An 18314-nucleotide genomic window follows, 5' to 3' on the forward strand; every position below is an offset into this window, starting at 1 on the left:
CTATGGTTTTCAGAACAGCTTACATATTTTAAAAGTATTTATATACCCAAAAGAAATGTAGACAATTATATTGGGAGGGGGTTTATAAGAGAACAACAAAGAGTAAGACTGCTTTGCTTGACGTTTGTAACTCTTGTATCAAGTTACCACAGTAAGAGCCAAGATATTAAGCTCTACTAAATATAAAACAAACAAACAAAAACACTTTATATATTTAAGTTCATTTAAGAAAATATTAGTAGCGATGTATTATTTTGAATAATACAGTTAATACATTTGGAGTTATTTAAAATTTATATTGAGAAAAACATGTATTTTCAGTATTGCTGCAGACAAGCATCTACGTAAGACTGTTAAATTGATTGTTGTTTTATATCAAACAACTTTTATAATACCCATTTTTATTGTTATAATATTTTATAAATTTTAAAGAATATGACAAAGATATTGTAGGTATTGAAAGGGGGTCTCTGGGAGGAGTTGCGGTACAAAAGGAAAACAAGAATGTGATTTATTTCTATTTACTTAAAATATATTTTTAAATGTTAACAAATTCAGATAAATTGAAATCATGTAACTTTTCTCATTATAATGCAATAAAACTTACAAAAAAAGAAAGAAACTGGTCAATGAATCTGAAAGTCAACCTGAGCAGAGCCTCAGCTGCCCTTCTGGCCTGCAAGTCCCTTCATGTGAAACCTACCCCAGCACAGCCTTTGTTTCCATGTTACTCATCAATAAAAAGCCTTCAGTTCTTTAAACACACTGGCCTTTTCTACACAATAGGTTTTAAGTATTTATTTATCCCTGGAAAACATAGAACATAGACATTTCATTTTTTTAAGGGAAATAGCAAGGGTTGTCTAAAGTTAGAATTTCCTGAAGGACAAATGAAATCATTTTCCAAAAAGAAAGTCCTAAAAGACTGCTCTTTCCTTCCCTTGACACTCAAGTCTACTCTCTCAGGTGTTCTTAAAACTATCACATTTGACTCCCAGTGGTGGCGCACACCTTTAATCCCAGCACTTGGGAGGCAGAGGCAGGCAGATTTCTGAGTTCGAGGCCAGCCTGGTCTACAGAGTGAGTTCCAGGACAGCCAGGGCTACACAGAGAAACCCTGTCTCGAAAAAAACAAAAAAAAGAAAGAAAGAAAGAAAGAAAGAAAGAAAGAAAGAAAGAAAGAAAGAAAGAAAGAAAGAAAGAAAGGGAAGAAGAAAGAAAGAAAGAAAAGCAAAAAAACCCTATCACATTTGCAGAATATAAAGACATGTTTTAAAAGGCAAAGGTGTGCTCAGTGCACACAGATAATCTGGTAACTTGTCTCAATAACTAGAAGCTTATTCATGAGAGCCCTGTGACTTCACAACAAACTTTCCTGGATTTGTGAGTCAGCTCAGGCAGCTGTGATAAGTTCCACACACTTCATGACTTTATAAACAACTTAAGTGTGTTTCATACAGGTCAGAGGCTAGGAACCATGAGGATAAACAGGCTTTTGTCTTATGAGAGTCATAGATCACAGATAGCATGTCCCATGGTGGATTTGCAAACCAGCTCTCTGGGAAATTAACATTCATGAGACATCCAATCACTTCGCAGGGCTCCACTTTCTCCTCTGAATTCCAGACCATGGTCAGTCTACAGCTATAGCCTGTAGTGCCAGGGCTAAAACCCTCCAGTAGGTCTACCACTACCAGCAGCACCCACAAGAAAAAACATTTAAGGCAGAGAGGCCAATATGAGGTTCTACAGCAAGTCCACTGATCTTCCGTGTGCTACCTTTGTTGGCCCCAGAACTCAGACACCTCATGCTCTGCCTCCTGTAGCTCTTGCTTGGGTTCCCCTTTACCTTCAACTCCTATATCCAAATGCTGTCCATCATCTGAATGTTGCCCTTGTACTGAGAATGCCCTGTTCCTCTGGTTGGTCTATTTCTCTGAGGCACTTGGCACTCTATCTTAACCAAGTCCTAAAGAATGACATGAGAAACAGGAAACTACTGATAAAACCCCGCTTCTGATATCAAATGTGTGGGCTTTTTCCACTCCAGGAAACCACCCACCAACTCTCTAAATGCCAACCTGGATTCCCAGCCAAAGAATTTATTCTGCCACCAGGACCTCATAGGCAAAGGGCTTTAGATTATGGAGCTGTTCTCATCTGAAAAACCTTCTGTGATCTGAGGCTTCCTGTACATCAGACCAACTGCAAACCAGGAGTTCCTGCAACCCCTCCCCCAGTGTAAGAGTAGCTACAGAACTCCAAGAGCACTCTGTTTATAATTAATAGTTTGTCTGTTTGTTTATAAAGCATATAACCAGAAAGTCAAATGAAGCAGAGCATAAGCCAAGGTTAAAAGAACTGTATAGCATCCATGACCTCTCCAATGCCTTCTGGGCAGCTTCACCAACCCAACCAAGAAACTCAAATCTTACTCTACCAAGTTCAGTGGGGCTGAAACTTCTAGTTCAATGGCAGTCTTTCTTATGACCAGCATGTTTGGGGGAACTTGGATCCCAGACTAAACCAGCATAAACTTGAGTATGTTAAAAAGGGGCAGAAAACATTCCTGTCACTCAGAATATTCCAAGGATTTAGGACAACTGTGTCAAGAACCCAGAAGAAAAACAAATATATCCTTGTATTCTATCACACCAAGATTGAGACACTGTCATTTACAACCCAAAGGGCAGCTAAGACCCCAATAGACACTTCTAATAAATGAGAGAAAAGTGTATTACAAACTCAACAAAAAAGGCATATCAACAGATTTCAAACATCTGAAACAAGAAAAGTACAGATTAGCTAGAGAGATGGCTCACAGGTTATGAGCACTGACTCCTCTTCTAGAGGTCCTGAGTTCAATTCCCAGCAGCCATGGCTCACAACCATCTGCAATGGGATCTGATGCCCTCTTCTGGTGTGTCTGAAGACAGTTACACTGTACTCATATAAGTAAGATAAATAAATCTTTAAAAAGAAAAGTACAGATTAAAACTATGAGGAATAATGTTAAGTGGTGTCTTAATTACTGTTCTATTGCTGTGAAAAAACATGACCAAGGCAGCTTATAAAAGGAATCATTTAATTGTAACCTTATAGTTTCAAAGGATGAGTCCACAACCATCATGGTAGGGAGCACAGCAGCAGCCAGGCAAGCATGTCACTGAAGCAGTAGCTGTTGAGTGCTTACATCTGATCCACAAGTGGAAGAAAGAGCAAAAAAATGGGAATGGCTTGAGCTTTTGAAACCTGAAAGCTCACCACCAGTCCAACAAGGCCACACCTCCTAATCCTTCCCCAAAACAATTTCACCATCTACATGGGAGCCATTCCCATTCAAACCACCAAAGGTAGCTAGCTAGCTAGGCAGCACTGGCATAACAATCCTGGAAGCCTATAGAAGAAAGTTTAAGCCCCATCTCTCACTCTATGTAGAGACTTGTCCTTCCAAACTTCCTCCAAATTATACATTACAAAAACACTGTTGCTCGATTTCTTAAGAGTTAATTCAAATAGGCCTGTCAATCACCTGCCCAGAAGACCACCCCTTCACCCTTCGTGAAAAGTAACAACAATAATTAACCCTTTAGTGAGATGTACGTACGTACATTCCAGAGTCCTTCCCTCCATGCAGGTGCTTATGCAACCTTACTGCTAAGCCCCCTAACCAGCCAGCTTGTTGGAGTTCCAACTCAAGTGTAACCTGTTTTCCCTCTCTGATTTCTGGATACTGGTCAAAGCCAGGACATTCTGGGCCTTTTTATTACCTATGAAGAATCTGCCTCTGCCTCCTCACTCTTCCTCAAGTTGCTTCATTACTAAGCCTGCCTACTTTCTACAGTCTAACTCATAAACTGTAACTTCTTTCTCCTCTTCTCTATTTCCAGATACTGGCCCAAATCCTAAGCAACTGAAGATACTGTTCACGCTTTCTCTAAAGAAACCCCACCACCGCAGTGCAGTTATGTACAGCCCTCCAGCACTGCAGTGCAGTTATGTACAGCCCCCCACCACCGCAGTGCAGTTATGTACAGCCCCCCACCACCGCAGTGCAGTTATGTACAGCCCTCCACTACCTACTTCCCTGACTTTCTCTTCTCCTCTTTTCTATCCCCCTCTTCCCAGTAACTGTGGGGATTTATAGCTTGCCTGCCCTGTTGTTTCCCTCTCTCTAATAAAATGGTCCTTGAACTTCTTTTTGAGTCTATTTTAAGTACTTTTATCAGTGAATCTAAAAACCCACAAAAGGAAACTACGATTCCCATTTTCATACTTGCATGTAAAAAAAAAAAAATACAAATACGTCCTTGAGGTTAGGGCACGTCTCACAAATCTGGTGGGAGCCTGTACAGAAATCTATCAACTGAAGCAGCATTTGGAACCCTACCCTCTCTGCTAGGATACTGGTCCAGAAAAATAGAGCACTGTTCAGAGGACTACGACACATCAATAAAAAGGGGTAGCCTCCACAAATCCTCACACATCTTTTTATTACCCTCACCCATCTTAAGAAGATGGCAGAATACATTTCTCTTGCTCTAAAACCAACTAATTTTGGCAACAGCAGTCACCTACTAGAAACTAAAACAGAGTGAGAGAAAAGGGAAGGACACAAAATTCATTCCAGTAATGAGTAACAATTAAGTGCAGAAGGATTAACTAAATTAGAAAATCACCACCTGCAAACCTCCCATATAAATAGTAGACCAGGCAGGACAGATACTTGCAGCCTCAAGTTATGTTTGGGACATGCACATGTAAGTGAAGCAATGTGAATGCTAGCCCTTCCAGGCCTTTAGGTTTGGATCATCAACAGAACAACCAACTCAACATTACTTGTCCTCTGATTAATATCAGTTAGCATGCATTAATTAGGAAAATTGTTTTTGGTGCTAGACAACCACTATGTCACTGAGCTATATCCTCAGTCCATAATAGAATGTAGAGCCAAATTTACTAACAATAAAGCAATCAGATATATACAAAATTGGAGTGTTGTATAGGACAACTGATGTGGGCTTTAAATTTCAGAAATGGCATATGTCAAAAGAAACACTGGTGCGTGTGTGTGTGTGTGTGTGTGTGTGTGTGTGTGTAAAATTATTCCAGAAATCTATGAGATATAGCAACCAAATGAAATGCAGCACATACATCTTTATTGGATCCTATATTTAACAAATAAAAACAGACTGTGGAGATGGATCAAAGGATAAAGTGCTTGCCACACAAACATGAAGAATCTGAATTTGAATTCCCAGAACCTAAGTAAAAGAGCTTGCATGGCAGTACAAGTCTATATAATCCCAACACTAGGGAGGGACAAACAGAAGGATCCATGGACTTGTTGGCCAACCAGTCTAGCACATGAGTGAGAAGTCAGCCTCAAAGACAAGATGAGCAGAATTGAATTGCTCCATCACCTTAACCATAGCTAATTGCCAAACCAGATGAAGAGAAACCCACAGGAAAAACTTAGCTTACTTTCACATCAGAACACTGGCCCAAAGGTGAGGATCAGTATGCCTGCCTTGTCCCTGGCAAGCTGTGGACATGGCCACTACTCAAAGCCATCAAGCAGAGAGAAAGAAAGTGCTATCAGAGAAGAGAAGTAGATTGGAAACAGTGCCTACCATGGGCATAAGACAGACCTTGACATTTTCCAGAAACACTAGAACTAGCTTCACACTTCTCAAACAATACTAGAAGCTGAGAAGAAATAGGAAATCCTGGAGAAAAAAATAAATGCTTTTCTGGAATTCTACCTTCACTCAGTCTCTAAATTTATAAAGCAAAAAAAGGAACTGTAGATAAAATGTCAAAGTACCTGATTAGAGGCAGAGCCAAGCAGATGGGAACACTGAGACTGGCAGCCTATTCCCAGCCATACTTCTGGAAGGTGCAAACACAAGGATGCCCTAATACTTACAGTCTAGACAAAAACAACTGGGGTGGGGGGAGTAAAATCAGTCATAACACGGAGAGAGAAAGTACATTTAAAAGGGGGCAGGAGAGATAGCCAAGAACTAAAACACAGGACACGGCTCTCCTCCAGTAGCATTTAGTCACACACACACGAACACCAGATGATCTCAAATATACTGTGTGGACATGGGGAGAGGGTGAGCAAGTGTGTGGTGGAGGGAAAAGAAAGCAAGCAAACACCCAATCACTTTCCAAAGAATGAAGTCATGAATTTCACCTCCATCTCCAACAATCAAGAAGCATAAAATTCAGAAGTATAATAAGACCAAAACCATAAAAATGATGAGCCAGAAGTAGGGTATCTACTGCTAAGTGCAGGAAGGATGGTAGGAGAGGGGGCTGTTGACTAGCACACCTTGCAGAGGTTATCTGACTACAAGCCTTGCAAAAACTCACCAGATCTTTTTCAGTTCTATCCAGGCTGAAAACCAAAAGCACTATGGGTAAGCACTTTGTACCTGTGCCAACTACATGGAAGGTTGCAGTGAATTTCAATTCATTCCCTTAGGGAGTTACTGGGCTCTTTCAATGTGCACTGCCTTAAGTACTACATGGCCTGATGCAAAGGCTAGGAAAAGGAATTCAAGTGCAATGTTAAGTCAGCCTAAGGTGACATATACTAACTACCCTGGCACAGACAGCAAGGACAGCAAGTCTACTACAGCAAGAGCAAAGGGTGGTGAAAGAAGACTCAAACAACTTGAGCTCTGCTGGAAGGAAAAAAAATTATAGACAGGTGAAGGTGTTATAATTGGGAGTATTTGTATATTGTTACACATTTGTATATTGTTACACATTTGTATATTGTTACTGTTATTATAACAGGAAGATAGGATTGTTAGTAAGGAGAAACAGAGATTAGAAAACCACAGGCATGGCTAGGTGGCAGAGGCAGGAGGATTTCTGAGTTCCAGGCCAGCCTGGTCTACAGAGTGAGTTCTGGACAGCCAGGACTATACAGAGAAACCCTGTCTCGAGAAAAAAAAAACAAAAAACAAAAAAACAAAAAAAACACAGGCATACCAGAACTAGATGCTAAAACCTCACTGCTAAAGACAACACACTCTGGCTGCAGGACAATCAAGCTGGAAATGACATGAAATCATCCTCCCTGTTTTGCCACATTTCATGGTGGCAAAGGGTGTTACACAGGCTCCTAGGGGAGATATGTCCTGGATGGGATCTTTGCAAGCAACCCTACTGCTATAATACCAACCTTCCATGAAGATGTGCCAGGGCTGCAAAGTCACAAACTTATAGAGGGGAACCCAACTGCCCTGGATTGGTTTGAAGCCTGCCCCACAAGATTGGATTCAGACCTAGTGCTATAAACTTGGTTAAAAGGCCATGGCTCAGAAGCGGGGTCCAGGGCCAAACCTAATACTGTGTGTGGTTCTGCTCTGCTAAGAAGTCACGTTGTCCCACTGCTTCTAAGTATGTATGCTCAGACCCACAGGCTAGTGCTGCCCTCGACCTTGGCCAGAGTAGCTACTCTCTGCAGTTAAGAGATCTGATCACAGTGCTGACAATCAGTCCCTCCAAGTGCTCAGTTCTAAACAAGGCTAGATCACCCCTCCCCCAACATCAGGCAATATCTTAGAGAACAGGAGGAAAGAACAAACCAAAGGGCTGAAGGATGGGGAGAAGTGCTGTGAAATACTGCCTTTAGGAAACACCACAAGCACTGTAACCATGAACTCACTGCAGCTGCAGTTACCTACGGAAGATCAAGTCAACAAGATGGGTCAGCGTTGGCCAGGCAGCAATAACTGACCTCAGTGGGTTACTAACAACAAAACAGAAGGGGGTTGGGGGTATCTAGAGGAGAGGAAACGGTGAGGTGGGGGTGTACATGAAACATTGTTTACATGTGAAATTGTCAAATAATAAAAGGTATTTTATTTAAAAAGAAATCCCAGGGGCCACCAGACTACTTTTCCAGCATCCTGTTATGACCAATCAGCAGCTCTGTAACATTTTCATGGCAAAGCAAGGCAGACTTACCGCGACCACTTACTGCTACCATGATTAATACTGTCTCCAACCACCTTTAAATCCTCACAGTATACTCAGCGCCCATTCTCTGAGCCGCCTGCTCTATCTAGTCTTTGCCTACCTGGGTAGCCTCATTGTTGTGCTGCGATTTGACACTCCCAGAACACTGCTCTTCCATGCATTACTAGACTACTATTTGGTCTTCGGTGCCAAAGGACCTCTGCCAGTGCTGCTCTTTCTAGAGAGCATTCTCTCCTGTTAACCCCTACGTATCCTTCATTCTCAGCAAACATCCTGGCTTCTCAGGGAACCCAACATGCCTGATTCCTAACCCATCCCCTCTCATCACATCATTTTGTAAACTTAACCTTTTTTTACACGAGTACTAGGTTCATGACATTCTCTTTCCAAGCAAATGGTTCTCAAAGCACTGTCTCCCCCAGAAGGACTTCTGGGTTGCTGAGAATCTGAAGCCACCCCAGACTACAGGGTGAAACAAACAAAATAAAAGACAAGCACACAAGAAATTACTCACTCGCTAAACTAAGCTATTAAAAATGGAAATTATCAAGTCACATCCCAGACCTGCTGAACACAGAACAAAGTGTTTTAAAACCCCACTGGATGATTCTGATGCACTCAAGAGTGTGCTGAACTACTGGGTCTATGTTCTGTACCATCATGGCAAAACCCTGATGTTTCTGCACTCCATGCTGTGCCTTGCTACCACTGTCAACAACTGACGATGTTAAAAAAGACTGAGTGAAATACGCGGGTCAAATGAATGACTGGTTTAAAACTCTTGCTACAGCTTCATAAATTCCCTATTTATCAATTCTAAACACTTATGTCTCACCTCAGTATGTCTCCCTAACTAAATCAGCCCTGAAACTGCTATCCAGAGACCTGACTTCTAGACCTAGATCACTGCCTTTTGGGCTGAAATGAATCTTGGCTCTCTAAGATTGATAAAGGTGCTAATCTCTCATGTTCTTAATTTTCTCACCCAGAAAATAATATTAATATTCATATTTACTTGTATTACCCCTGGCAGGATAAGAATCATACCTATACATACAGTTAAGCACTCCGCTAGCTTAGGCATTACTAATAAAACAGTAATAATTACTCAGCTGTAAGGCGTCTTTTTCTTGAGTCGTCATCTTTTTCAATATAGATCACACTTGAAGCTAATTCTTCTTTCCTTGCAAAAACCAATCAAATCTACCAAGTCACCCAGATCTAGAACTTCTCCTAGCAACCAGAAGCCTTTCTAGAGCTTCCTGGCTCCTCCTCCTCCTCTTCCTCTAACAGCTGAGTTGAAGCAGACAGTCTGCATAACCCCTTCATCCCATCAGCTGAACTCACTTTCCGAAGTACCTACTCACCTGGGAATCAGACCCTGGAAACTCAATCACTTAGCAGTTTTCATTTCGGTATGTTTGCCTGGGTGGCCGGGATTCAGAAGGAGCACACTCTGAGAGCTATTTTTAGCCCAATTTTGGTACTTGGTAAAGTATTAATAGCTGTTATATCCCAGTTGCCCAGCTCAAAAAACAAAAACAAACAAACAAACAAAAACCAAAAAACTGTACTTTGCCTCCTCTGAGAAGCTGAGGGCCCCTCAAGATAGCCAGGGTAAAGATCCAATGACACCCTCCCCGCCCGCCCCCTATGCTGTGCCTCCTTCCGCGACACGCTGGAGGAGTACCTGGTGGCGCGGGGAGGCGGGGGCGGGCAGCGGGGAGTGTGCGACAGGATATCCAGAGCATGGCCACACGGGGCATCCACGGAGAATGGCAACACTCGGCTGCTGAGTAATTTTCCTGCGGAGCAAACATTCGGAGCAGAGACCCTGCCAATGGCTATAGTATTTTTATCCTACTTAACCGGCACCGTCCCCAAGGACGTCCCCACGCCGCACTCTCCAGGTTCACCCTAACCCTAACCCTGGATGCTGTGAACAGCATAGCCGCTCAGGTCAGCGTGAGCGGGCAGGCGCAGCGAGGTTGGCCGAGTCCGCAGTGTCTACAGCTCGGGGAATGCGACCACCGCGTCCCGGGTAAAGGCCCCACCACCGGCCACCGGTCCAACGCCGGGCCTACGCGGAAGCGGGCGGCAAGCAAAGCGGCCAGCGGCTGGCTCCACAGCACAGGTTCAGCCTCGTGGACGCGGTGAACCGGTTCCCGGCCCTGAACAGGCTGACGCTCGGCCGCGGCGCCCGCTCTCCGCCGCGCGGGAATGAATGGGCTCCCGCCCACCGTGCACGCACTCACAGGCGGCGTAGGCGATCAGCGCGATGCCCAGCAGAAGCTTCATCCTCCTGCGGTTGACCGAAGAGACAAGGCGCAGCAGCCCCTTGCTCACCATGCCCGGGAACCGCGCGGGTCCGCGGCCTGCCGCGCCGGCCAGCCGCAGCACAATGCGCGGCGGCCCGAGCCCCGCCCCCGTGCACCAGCCCCACCCCCGCGCGCCCGGCTTCCTGCCGGCTAAACCAGTGCGCTCGCGGGGCTGGGTCCGGCCTCCGGCTCCGCCCACAGCTGCGCCCCGCCCCCCTCCTCCTTTTCCCGCAAGCGCAGTGTGATGCCTGGGTTTTCAGGGTGGTGTCAATCAACAAGGGAAGGTTGAGCGCTGAGGCTGGCGCGGGGCGCGCATGCGCAGCTCCGTGTGCTTGCCAGCTTTTGCTGTTCGGGAAGCGTTAGACGCTTAGCACGGATCACGGAGGTCCGCCGGCAACTTGCAGGGCGCTTGCGCGTCCCTAGTCCTACGCGGAGGGCGGGGCTGTGGACTCGCGCCGTTGGAGCTGGAGAACTGGTTTGCTGTTATTGGTGTGTCTTGACAGTGAACAGTTGCGTTTCTATGAATGCGAGGCTTAAGAAGTTGCCTGGCCCTCTTAACTGCTCTTTTTGCAAGGCAGGAAAGTGTTAAGTCCCAAAACACGCCAGTGAATCGACAACACTTCTCTTAGGGTCGAATGCATTTTCTTTCTTTTGAAGATAGAACACATATTATCACGAAGAGATTGCTAATCGCTGGAATTTAGGGCAAACCACACTGCAGTGGGAACAGCAGAAATGAACAGGCATCATTTCTGGTACAAAGTGTATGGAAATAATTTCAGACAACAGACATTTTGCCTGATCATAGTTCTCCAAAGGAAGATAGAATGTTTAAATAAGACTCTTCTGTCATAATCTGGGGATGGCTTCTCCTTAGGCATAGCTCAGTGACGTCTGAGGTACTTTTTCTCTCAGATGTTTGAATATTAATGAGGCTCAGTGTTGGCAGAGAGAGTCACATTCATAACAACCCTGATAGAAGATTGAAAAGTGAGGACTTCTTGAATATCTATGAAGAAAGAGCTGCCATCTTCAGACTGTGTACTTGTATGTGATGTTGGGGTGTCTGCATGGCTCAGGAGGGAAGAACATAGACAGGAGACTGGGACTCTGGATTTTCATGTCTCCATCTGTCAGTCATTTCCAGCTCAGGAATTTTCTGGTAAGTTTTAAGAACCAAAAACTAGCTGGGCAGTGGTGGCACACGCCTTTAATCCCAGCACTTGGGAGGCAGAGGCAGGCAGATTTCTGAGTTCGAGGCCAGCCTGGTCTACAGAGGGAGTTCAAGGACAGCCAAGGCTACACATAGAAACCCTGTCTCGGAAAAAAAAAAAAAATTAACTATCAATTGAAAGAATAATTTATAGCAAAAGCTCTGCATCCTATCAAATAGGCAAACTCTTTCTTTTCCAAAGTAACTACAATAGTGTAGAACCCAGAGGTTCCTAAAAGTGACCCATAAAACTTTGCTTTGAGCAATAGTGATAGGAAATGGTGAGTTAATCAGTTGATTTTAGACTGAATTAGTCAGTACCACAATGTACCAGTCAAACTGTATATCCTAAGGGGATGCATACAAAGAGTTTTCAGAAACACATGTTCTACTAGGCCTTAGGGTATTAGAATCAGAAAAGGCCTCTTTCCTTAAGATACCTTATATCCATCCATCTGTTGGGAAATTGTCATAATAAATACATACTCTATTATCTGTGACATTATGCAGATATATGGTATATATCTTAAGTGCATCCAGGAAAGGAAATGGAGTTGAATGATGCCATGTAAAGGAAAAAGAAAAAACAGGAAAAACAAAGACAAAAGCAGAATTTCATTCCCTGTGCACTAGGGGCTGTGGAACTGGGTAGTTAGATTTGCTCTGATAGGGTTTTCTGGAGTACAACTGGGTTATGATTACTAAGGCTTCTCCAAAAGCTACGAAAACATGAAAAACCTACATAAAGTAGTCTCTCTCCTTGTGTTCTTTTCCATTTGTCTCCAATGACAAAGACAAACAGTTAAGGGCATAGACTAGACAAGGGAAGGAGATGGTACTGAACTGAGTCAAATGGAGAGAGGGAATCACCATATAACTATACAGCTTATGACACAAGGTCTTCCTGGATTTACATGCTACAAGAAGCTATTCCTGAATCAAAGTTGGCCTTGAGGGAAACTTGTGATGAAAATGGGGAACTTCAAAGGACATCTTTTCAATAGCATATATAAATAATACTAAGATAAAATAGCATCCCCTACATGATCCTCAAGCATTGAAAAAAATGCAACATAAGTATATAATGGATGGGTTGGAGAGAGAACTCAGGCAGTAAACGTATCTGCTGTACAAGCCTGAGGCCCTTACTTCAATCCAAGAACCCATGTAGGGACAAAAGCACCAGGCATCGTGACCATGGAGCAGTAATGCAGAGTCTTCCAAATGGTCAAAAATGCTAAGAGTAAGTGGCCACTGAGAGCTCAGCCATAGGTGAGCCATCTGTGTTGCCCCTCCAAAACTGGGAAAATTCTTGGAGAAAAAAGGGGGAAGAGCACCCTCTACATTCTAACTCGTTTGTTAAACTGTGCCAGCAATCCATGACAAAGTCCATGACTTATAGACATAAAAGAAATAGAAAGATCTCATTTTAAAACCATAGAAACCACTTTCAAAAAAAATCATGATTTCTCCAGAAAAAAAGAGATGTCAGATACAGGATGCATTGTGCAGAACGCCAGAGACCAAAAGACCACTCCTCCATCATATTATAACGAGAACACTAAATATGCAGAATGGAGAAATTGTATTGAAAGCAGGAAGAAAGAAATATCAATTCATATATAAAGGAGGGCATATCAGAAGAACAGCAGATTAGTCAAGCATACTTTAAAAGCCAGGAGGACTTGGAATGATGTGTTTCACGTTCTGAAAGATAACATCTCCAAACCACAATACTGTATCCAGTAAAGCTGTCACAATGGAAGGAAAAATAAAAGCTTTCCATGATAAGACAGACAAAGGGAATTTATGACCACTCTAAAGAAGATACTGGAAGGAATCATTCAGACTAAAGGAAAAAGCAAACTCATTCATGGAACCACATTAAAAAGGTGGTAGTCACACCTTTAATTCCAACATTCAAGATTCAGAGGCAGAAGGATCTCCTAGAGTTCAAGGGTAGCCTAATCTTCATAGCAGGCTCCAGGCCAGCCAGGGCGGTATTGTGAGACCCTGTCTTAAAGAAAGCAAGGAAACAAACAAAAACCTATGCTAGAGTAAAAGATAAGCAAGAAAGGAAGGACAAATAAGACCACTACAACGTAACAAGAATTAGTACACACCTTTGAATTAAAACTCTGAATATTAATAGTGTCACTTCCTTAAAGACACAGACTAATACATTGTGTCAAAAAGCAAGAATTATCCATGTGTTGCCTCTGAGAAATGCACCTCACCGTGAAAGACAGGATGAGAAAAATGTCAATCAAATTGGACAAGAAAAGAAGCTGATGTTCCTGTCCTATTATCTGGCAAAGGAGACTCAAACCAACATTAATGAAAAACAGTAATGGAAGCCACTTCATCCTCGTTAAGAAAACAATCCAACAGGATCACATTAAACATATATGTCTCAAACACAGAGGCAACCAATTTTATAAAGCACATACCTCTGGATGTGAAGTCACAGATTAACCCCACATAGTAGTAAAGTGGCATCAATGTCCACACATTCCTCAGGTAACAGATCTTCCCACCTCAAAAAAAAAAAAAAAAAGACATTTACATTAACAGACATCGTAGAGTAAACAGATTTAACAGACATCTACAGAGTATTATTTCCAAACACTGTAGACTTTCATCAGCAGTCCATAGAACATTCTTTTAAATGGAGCACTTATTAGTAAATGGAGTGAGCCTTAACAAACATAGGAACATTGAAATAATCCCTTGTATTCGATCTTTTCACAATGGAACAAGGCTACCACTGAACAGCAAGGGAACTTTAGAACCTATACAAACTCATGGAGATTAAACAACACACTAATGAAAAGTGAAGGCGTCTTTGGAGAATCCAAGAAGAAATTTTAAATACTCCTGGAACCAGATGAAAATGAAAAAAAAAAAAACATAACAACCCCAAATCTATAGACTACAATAAAAGATTGCACCCAGGGTTTGTGTCTCTAAGTGTCTACATTAGAAACAAATAGATTTCTCAAAGAAATAACTTAATGATGCTGCAAAAAAAAGAAAACACCAAACTCCAAATAAGTATATGGAAGACACTGCCAAGATCAGGGCAGAAATGATTAAATGCAAACAAGAATGCCAACAGGAAAGCAACACAAATATTCTGTGAAAAAGAAAGTCAGTACTTTAAAAAGGTGATGAAAATAGACAAGCCCTTAGCCAAACAAACCAAAAGAAAGGAAGAAAGAAAGAGAAAGAGAACTGGGCAGTGGTGGTGCATGCCTTTAATCCCAGCACTTGAGAGGCAGAGGCAGGCAGATTTCTGAGTTCAAGGCCAGCCTGGTCTACAGAGTGAGTTCCAGGACAGCCAGGGCTACACAGAGAAACCCTGTCTCGAAAAACCAAAGAGAGGGAGAGGGAGAGAGGGAGAGAAAGAGAGAGAGAGAGAGAGAGAGAGAGAGAGAGAGAGAGAGAGAGAGAAGATGAAAAGACTCAAAGTAAATAAACTGGAGGGTAAGGAGAGCTATTAATGAAATTCAGAAAAATTTCTAGGTCTTACCTTAAAAATCATATATTCCAATGAATTGGAAAACTCTAAAATAAAATACATAGACTTCTAGATGTATATGACCTAGCAAAAGTAAATCATTAAGGTATAAAAAATGAGCAGCTTTGTAGAAAGCAATAAAAGTGAAGCAGTAACCAAATACCTACCAATTAAAAAATTACCAGACCTTCAATGAAATACTAACACAAATGCTTCTCTAATTATTCTATTAAATAGCAAAGTAAAGGTACATTACCAAACTCTTTATGAAGCTAGTATTAGCCTGATAGTAAAACCAGATGAAAAAAAAAAATGACTGACCTATCTCCAATATAAATATATATGCAAAATTTCTTTAGAAAACTCGATTCATTAATATATCATAAAATCACTCATCATGATCAAGCTGGTTTATTCCAGAGATGTAGTGCTAGTTCAATGTCAATCAATAAATTTTATAAATTTCCCAAATGATCTCTTGTTTTTGATAGAATAGAAACCATATGACATCTTGATAGACATGGAAGGCTATTGACAAAACCAATATCAATCATGTCAAACATCCCAAAGAAACTCAGAATATAAGAAACATATCTCACCATAATAATATATATGGCAAGCCTATAACTGACATTATGTTAAATGGAGAAAAGAAGGGTTCCCACTTTCCTGACTCTTATTCAAGATGGTACTGAAAATCTTAGCTAGAACAATATAAAGCAAATAAAAGGAATATAATATAGAAAGGGAAAAATCAAAATATCTCTATTTGTAGATAATATAATTCTATACATCAAAGACTCTAAAGACCACCAGAAAACCTAAAGAATGGATAAATACTTTCAAAAAAAATGGCAGAACACAAAAATGACATATAAAAGTCAGTAGCCTTCTTATAAACCAAAGAAAAATATACAGAAAAAAATCAGAAAAATCCCATTCATAACATTTTAAATCCAAGCAAAAAAATCTCTTGAATTAAACCTGACCAAGGAAGTGAAAGACCTGTATAATGAAAACTTTAGATATTGAAGAAAGTAATTAAAGAAGACACTAGAAGATGAAAAGAACTTGCATGCTCATGGGATGGCCATACTTCCAAAATCAATCTACAGATTCAATGCAAGTCCAAGAGAAATTAAGGGGGTTGAGGAATATTGTCAAAATATATTACATACATGAATGAAAACACTATAATAAAGCCCATTATTCTGTAGAATAAATATTTATTAAAGCATGTTTGAAAAGTTTACTATAGATCCAAGCTGTTTTTACAAACACACACACACATGACAAAACTCCAAAACCCAATCAGAGATATAATGTTCTGCCAGTAATACCAGCTCTGGTGAGGTGGAGATAGGTGGAGCCCTGGGATTCATTGTCAAGACAGCCTAGCCTAAATTATTGATCTCAAGTGAGAGACCTGGCTTCAAAAACAAGGTGGATATTACCTAAGGATCAATACCCAAGGTCAACATTTGGTCGAGAGATAGGTGCAAACATACATGAGCACACACTATATACAAATGGAACATAATTCAGACTAAAAGCTGTGGCACATGCCAGAACATAGATGACCCAAGGATTTTACACAAAAATAATTAACCCAATTACCAAGAGGCAAATATTATGTGATTTTATTTGTACAAGGAGCCTAGAGACATCAAATTGGTAGCAACGGAAAGTAGCATGGTGGTTGCCAAGGGCTGCGAGAGGGAGAAGTGAAGAGTTAGTATTTACTGGGTATAGAATTTCAGTTTGAAACGGTACAAGAATACTGGTGATGGATGGGAGTCATAATCCCACAATACGGTGAATGTACTTAATGTCACTCAACTATCAACTTATGCATAATTTACAAGAATAAATAAAAGGTCTTCCCTCACCATAAAGTCATAGGGAAGCTGGGCCCTGTACAGCTGCAGTTCAGTAACAGCAATGTTAATTGACCTCGGTCAGTTTCTTAACTGTTTCACTGCATTAACATACGTGTATCTTAAAAATAAAGTAACATTAAAATGTCTACCAAGGTCTTTTCTAAGGTATCTGTTGAAATCTCAAAGGACACTCCTTTTTTTTTTTTCTTCCCATTTTTTGATACAGGGCTTCTCTGTATAGCCCTAACTGTCCTGGAACTCACTCTGTAGACCATGCTGGTCTCGAACTCAGAAATCCACCTGTCTCTACCTCCCAAGTGCTGGGATTAAAGGCGTACGCCACCACTGCCTGGCTAGGACACTCCTTTGAGTGATTTAGTGTAGTGGAGGCAGCTGTTGGCTTTGAAGAGCTGAGAAGGCAGAAGAATCATGGGTGAAGCCCGAGTGCTCAGCACAGTACTGACTTGCAGGCAGTACTTAATTAGCTTCCTTTCCTTTATAAAACGTTACAGAGTGAAATTTTATGCCTATCTGTTTGGGTTGATTAATTGCATGTACTTTCACAAGAAGTTCAACATTAGATGCTTCCTTTGTCCTCAAATGTCTTTTTTTTTTTTCTTAAGGGATGTCGCTGAGGCTAGGGTGTGTGAAACTCCTGACTGCATTTGTGGTGGCCTACAACATGCAAGGATTTTTTTCTTTACTAAAGCTTTGTGTCATCTTTGGCTGTGGAGAGATGTTTAAATTCATGCTGGCATAAGAAAATGCGCTCAGTGCCTCTTTAGATATTTATACTAACATTTCATGTGACAAACATCAGTTTATTACTCCTAGAATGGTGAGCCACCGCAAGACAGGATAAGCAGTAAACAACACAGCATTTAGCATTTGGTATTGAGTGAGTCAGATTCCAGCTCTGAGCCCCAGACCGATGGCGTGCTAGACAGCAGCCTAGAGCCTTCATCTGTAACACTGACTACATAGCACAGAGCTTTCAGGAGTACTGCAAAATTAGGGGTGGAATATGTAAAAGTGTGCAGGTGCTGTCACCTAACAGACACTAAATAAACAAACATTAGTTACTATTTCTGCCACCGGTGTTAGTGTTTTTAGAGAGCCTATGCAGAATAGGTGACAATAGTAAATACACTGATAAACTGTGGGCACTTCACGTCATTCAGAATTCACAACATTAGGAATAATGAGAGCTTGCGACTAAGACAACTGTAGCAGTTAGCATTTTGGGTTGAACTTTGCTAATATTCAACCCACTTTTTATCTGTTTTTAAAAACAAAAAAGTATCATATAAAATGCACCTTTAATCCTAGCACTTGGGAGGCAGAGGCAGGCGGATTTCTGAGTTCGAGGCCAGCCTGGTCTA

The 18314-nt window shown here is 41.6% G+C and overlaps 1 protein-coding gene across 7 annotated transcripts in view; it reads right to left on the minus strand.

Moving 5' to 3' along the window:
- Positions 1-10440, minus strand: part of Uxs1 (UDP-glucuronate decarboxylase 1) — an 84977-nt gene extending 74537 nt beyond the window's left edge. For 2 of the 7 annotated variants that reach the window (XM_031367364.1, XM_031367362.1), the window contains exon 1: positions 10257-10440. In XM_031367364.1, the coding sequence (XP_031223224.1) occupies positions 10257-10350 (94 nt within the window). In that variant the 5' untranslated portion in view covers positions 10351-10440. Of the gene's footprint in view, positions 1-7706; positions 7731-9109; positions 9297-9691; positions 9807-10256 lie in introns of those variants that run through there. The other 5 variants (XM_031367365.1, XM_031367368.1, XM_031367369.1 and 2 more) reach the window with 5 other exon arrangements.
- Between the last annotated feature and the right edge of the window lie 7874 nt (positions 10441-18314).

This window comes from Mastomys coucha, unplaced genomic scaffold (assembly GCF_008632895.1).
Source record: "Mastomys coucha isolate ucsf_1 unplaced genomic scaffold, UCSF_Mcou_1 pScaffold14, whole genome shotgun sequence".
Classification (NCBI taxonomy): domain Eukaryota; kingdom Metazoa; phylum Chordata; class Mammalia; order Rodentia; family Muridae; genus Mastomys; species Mastomys coucha.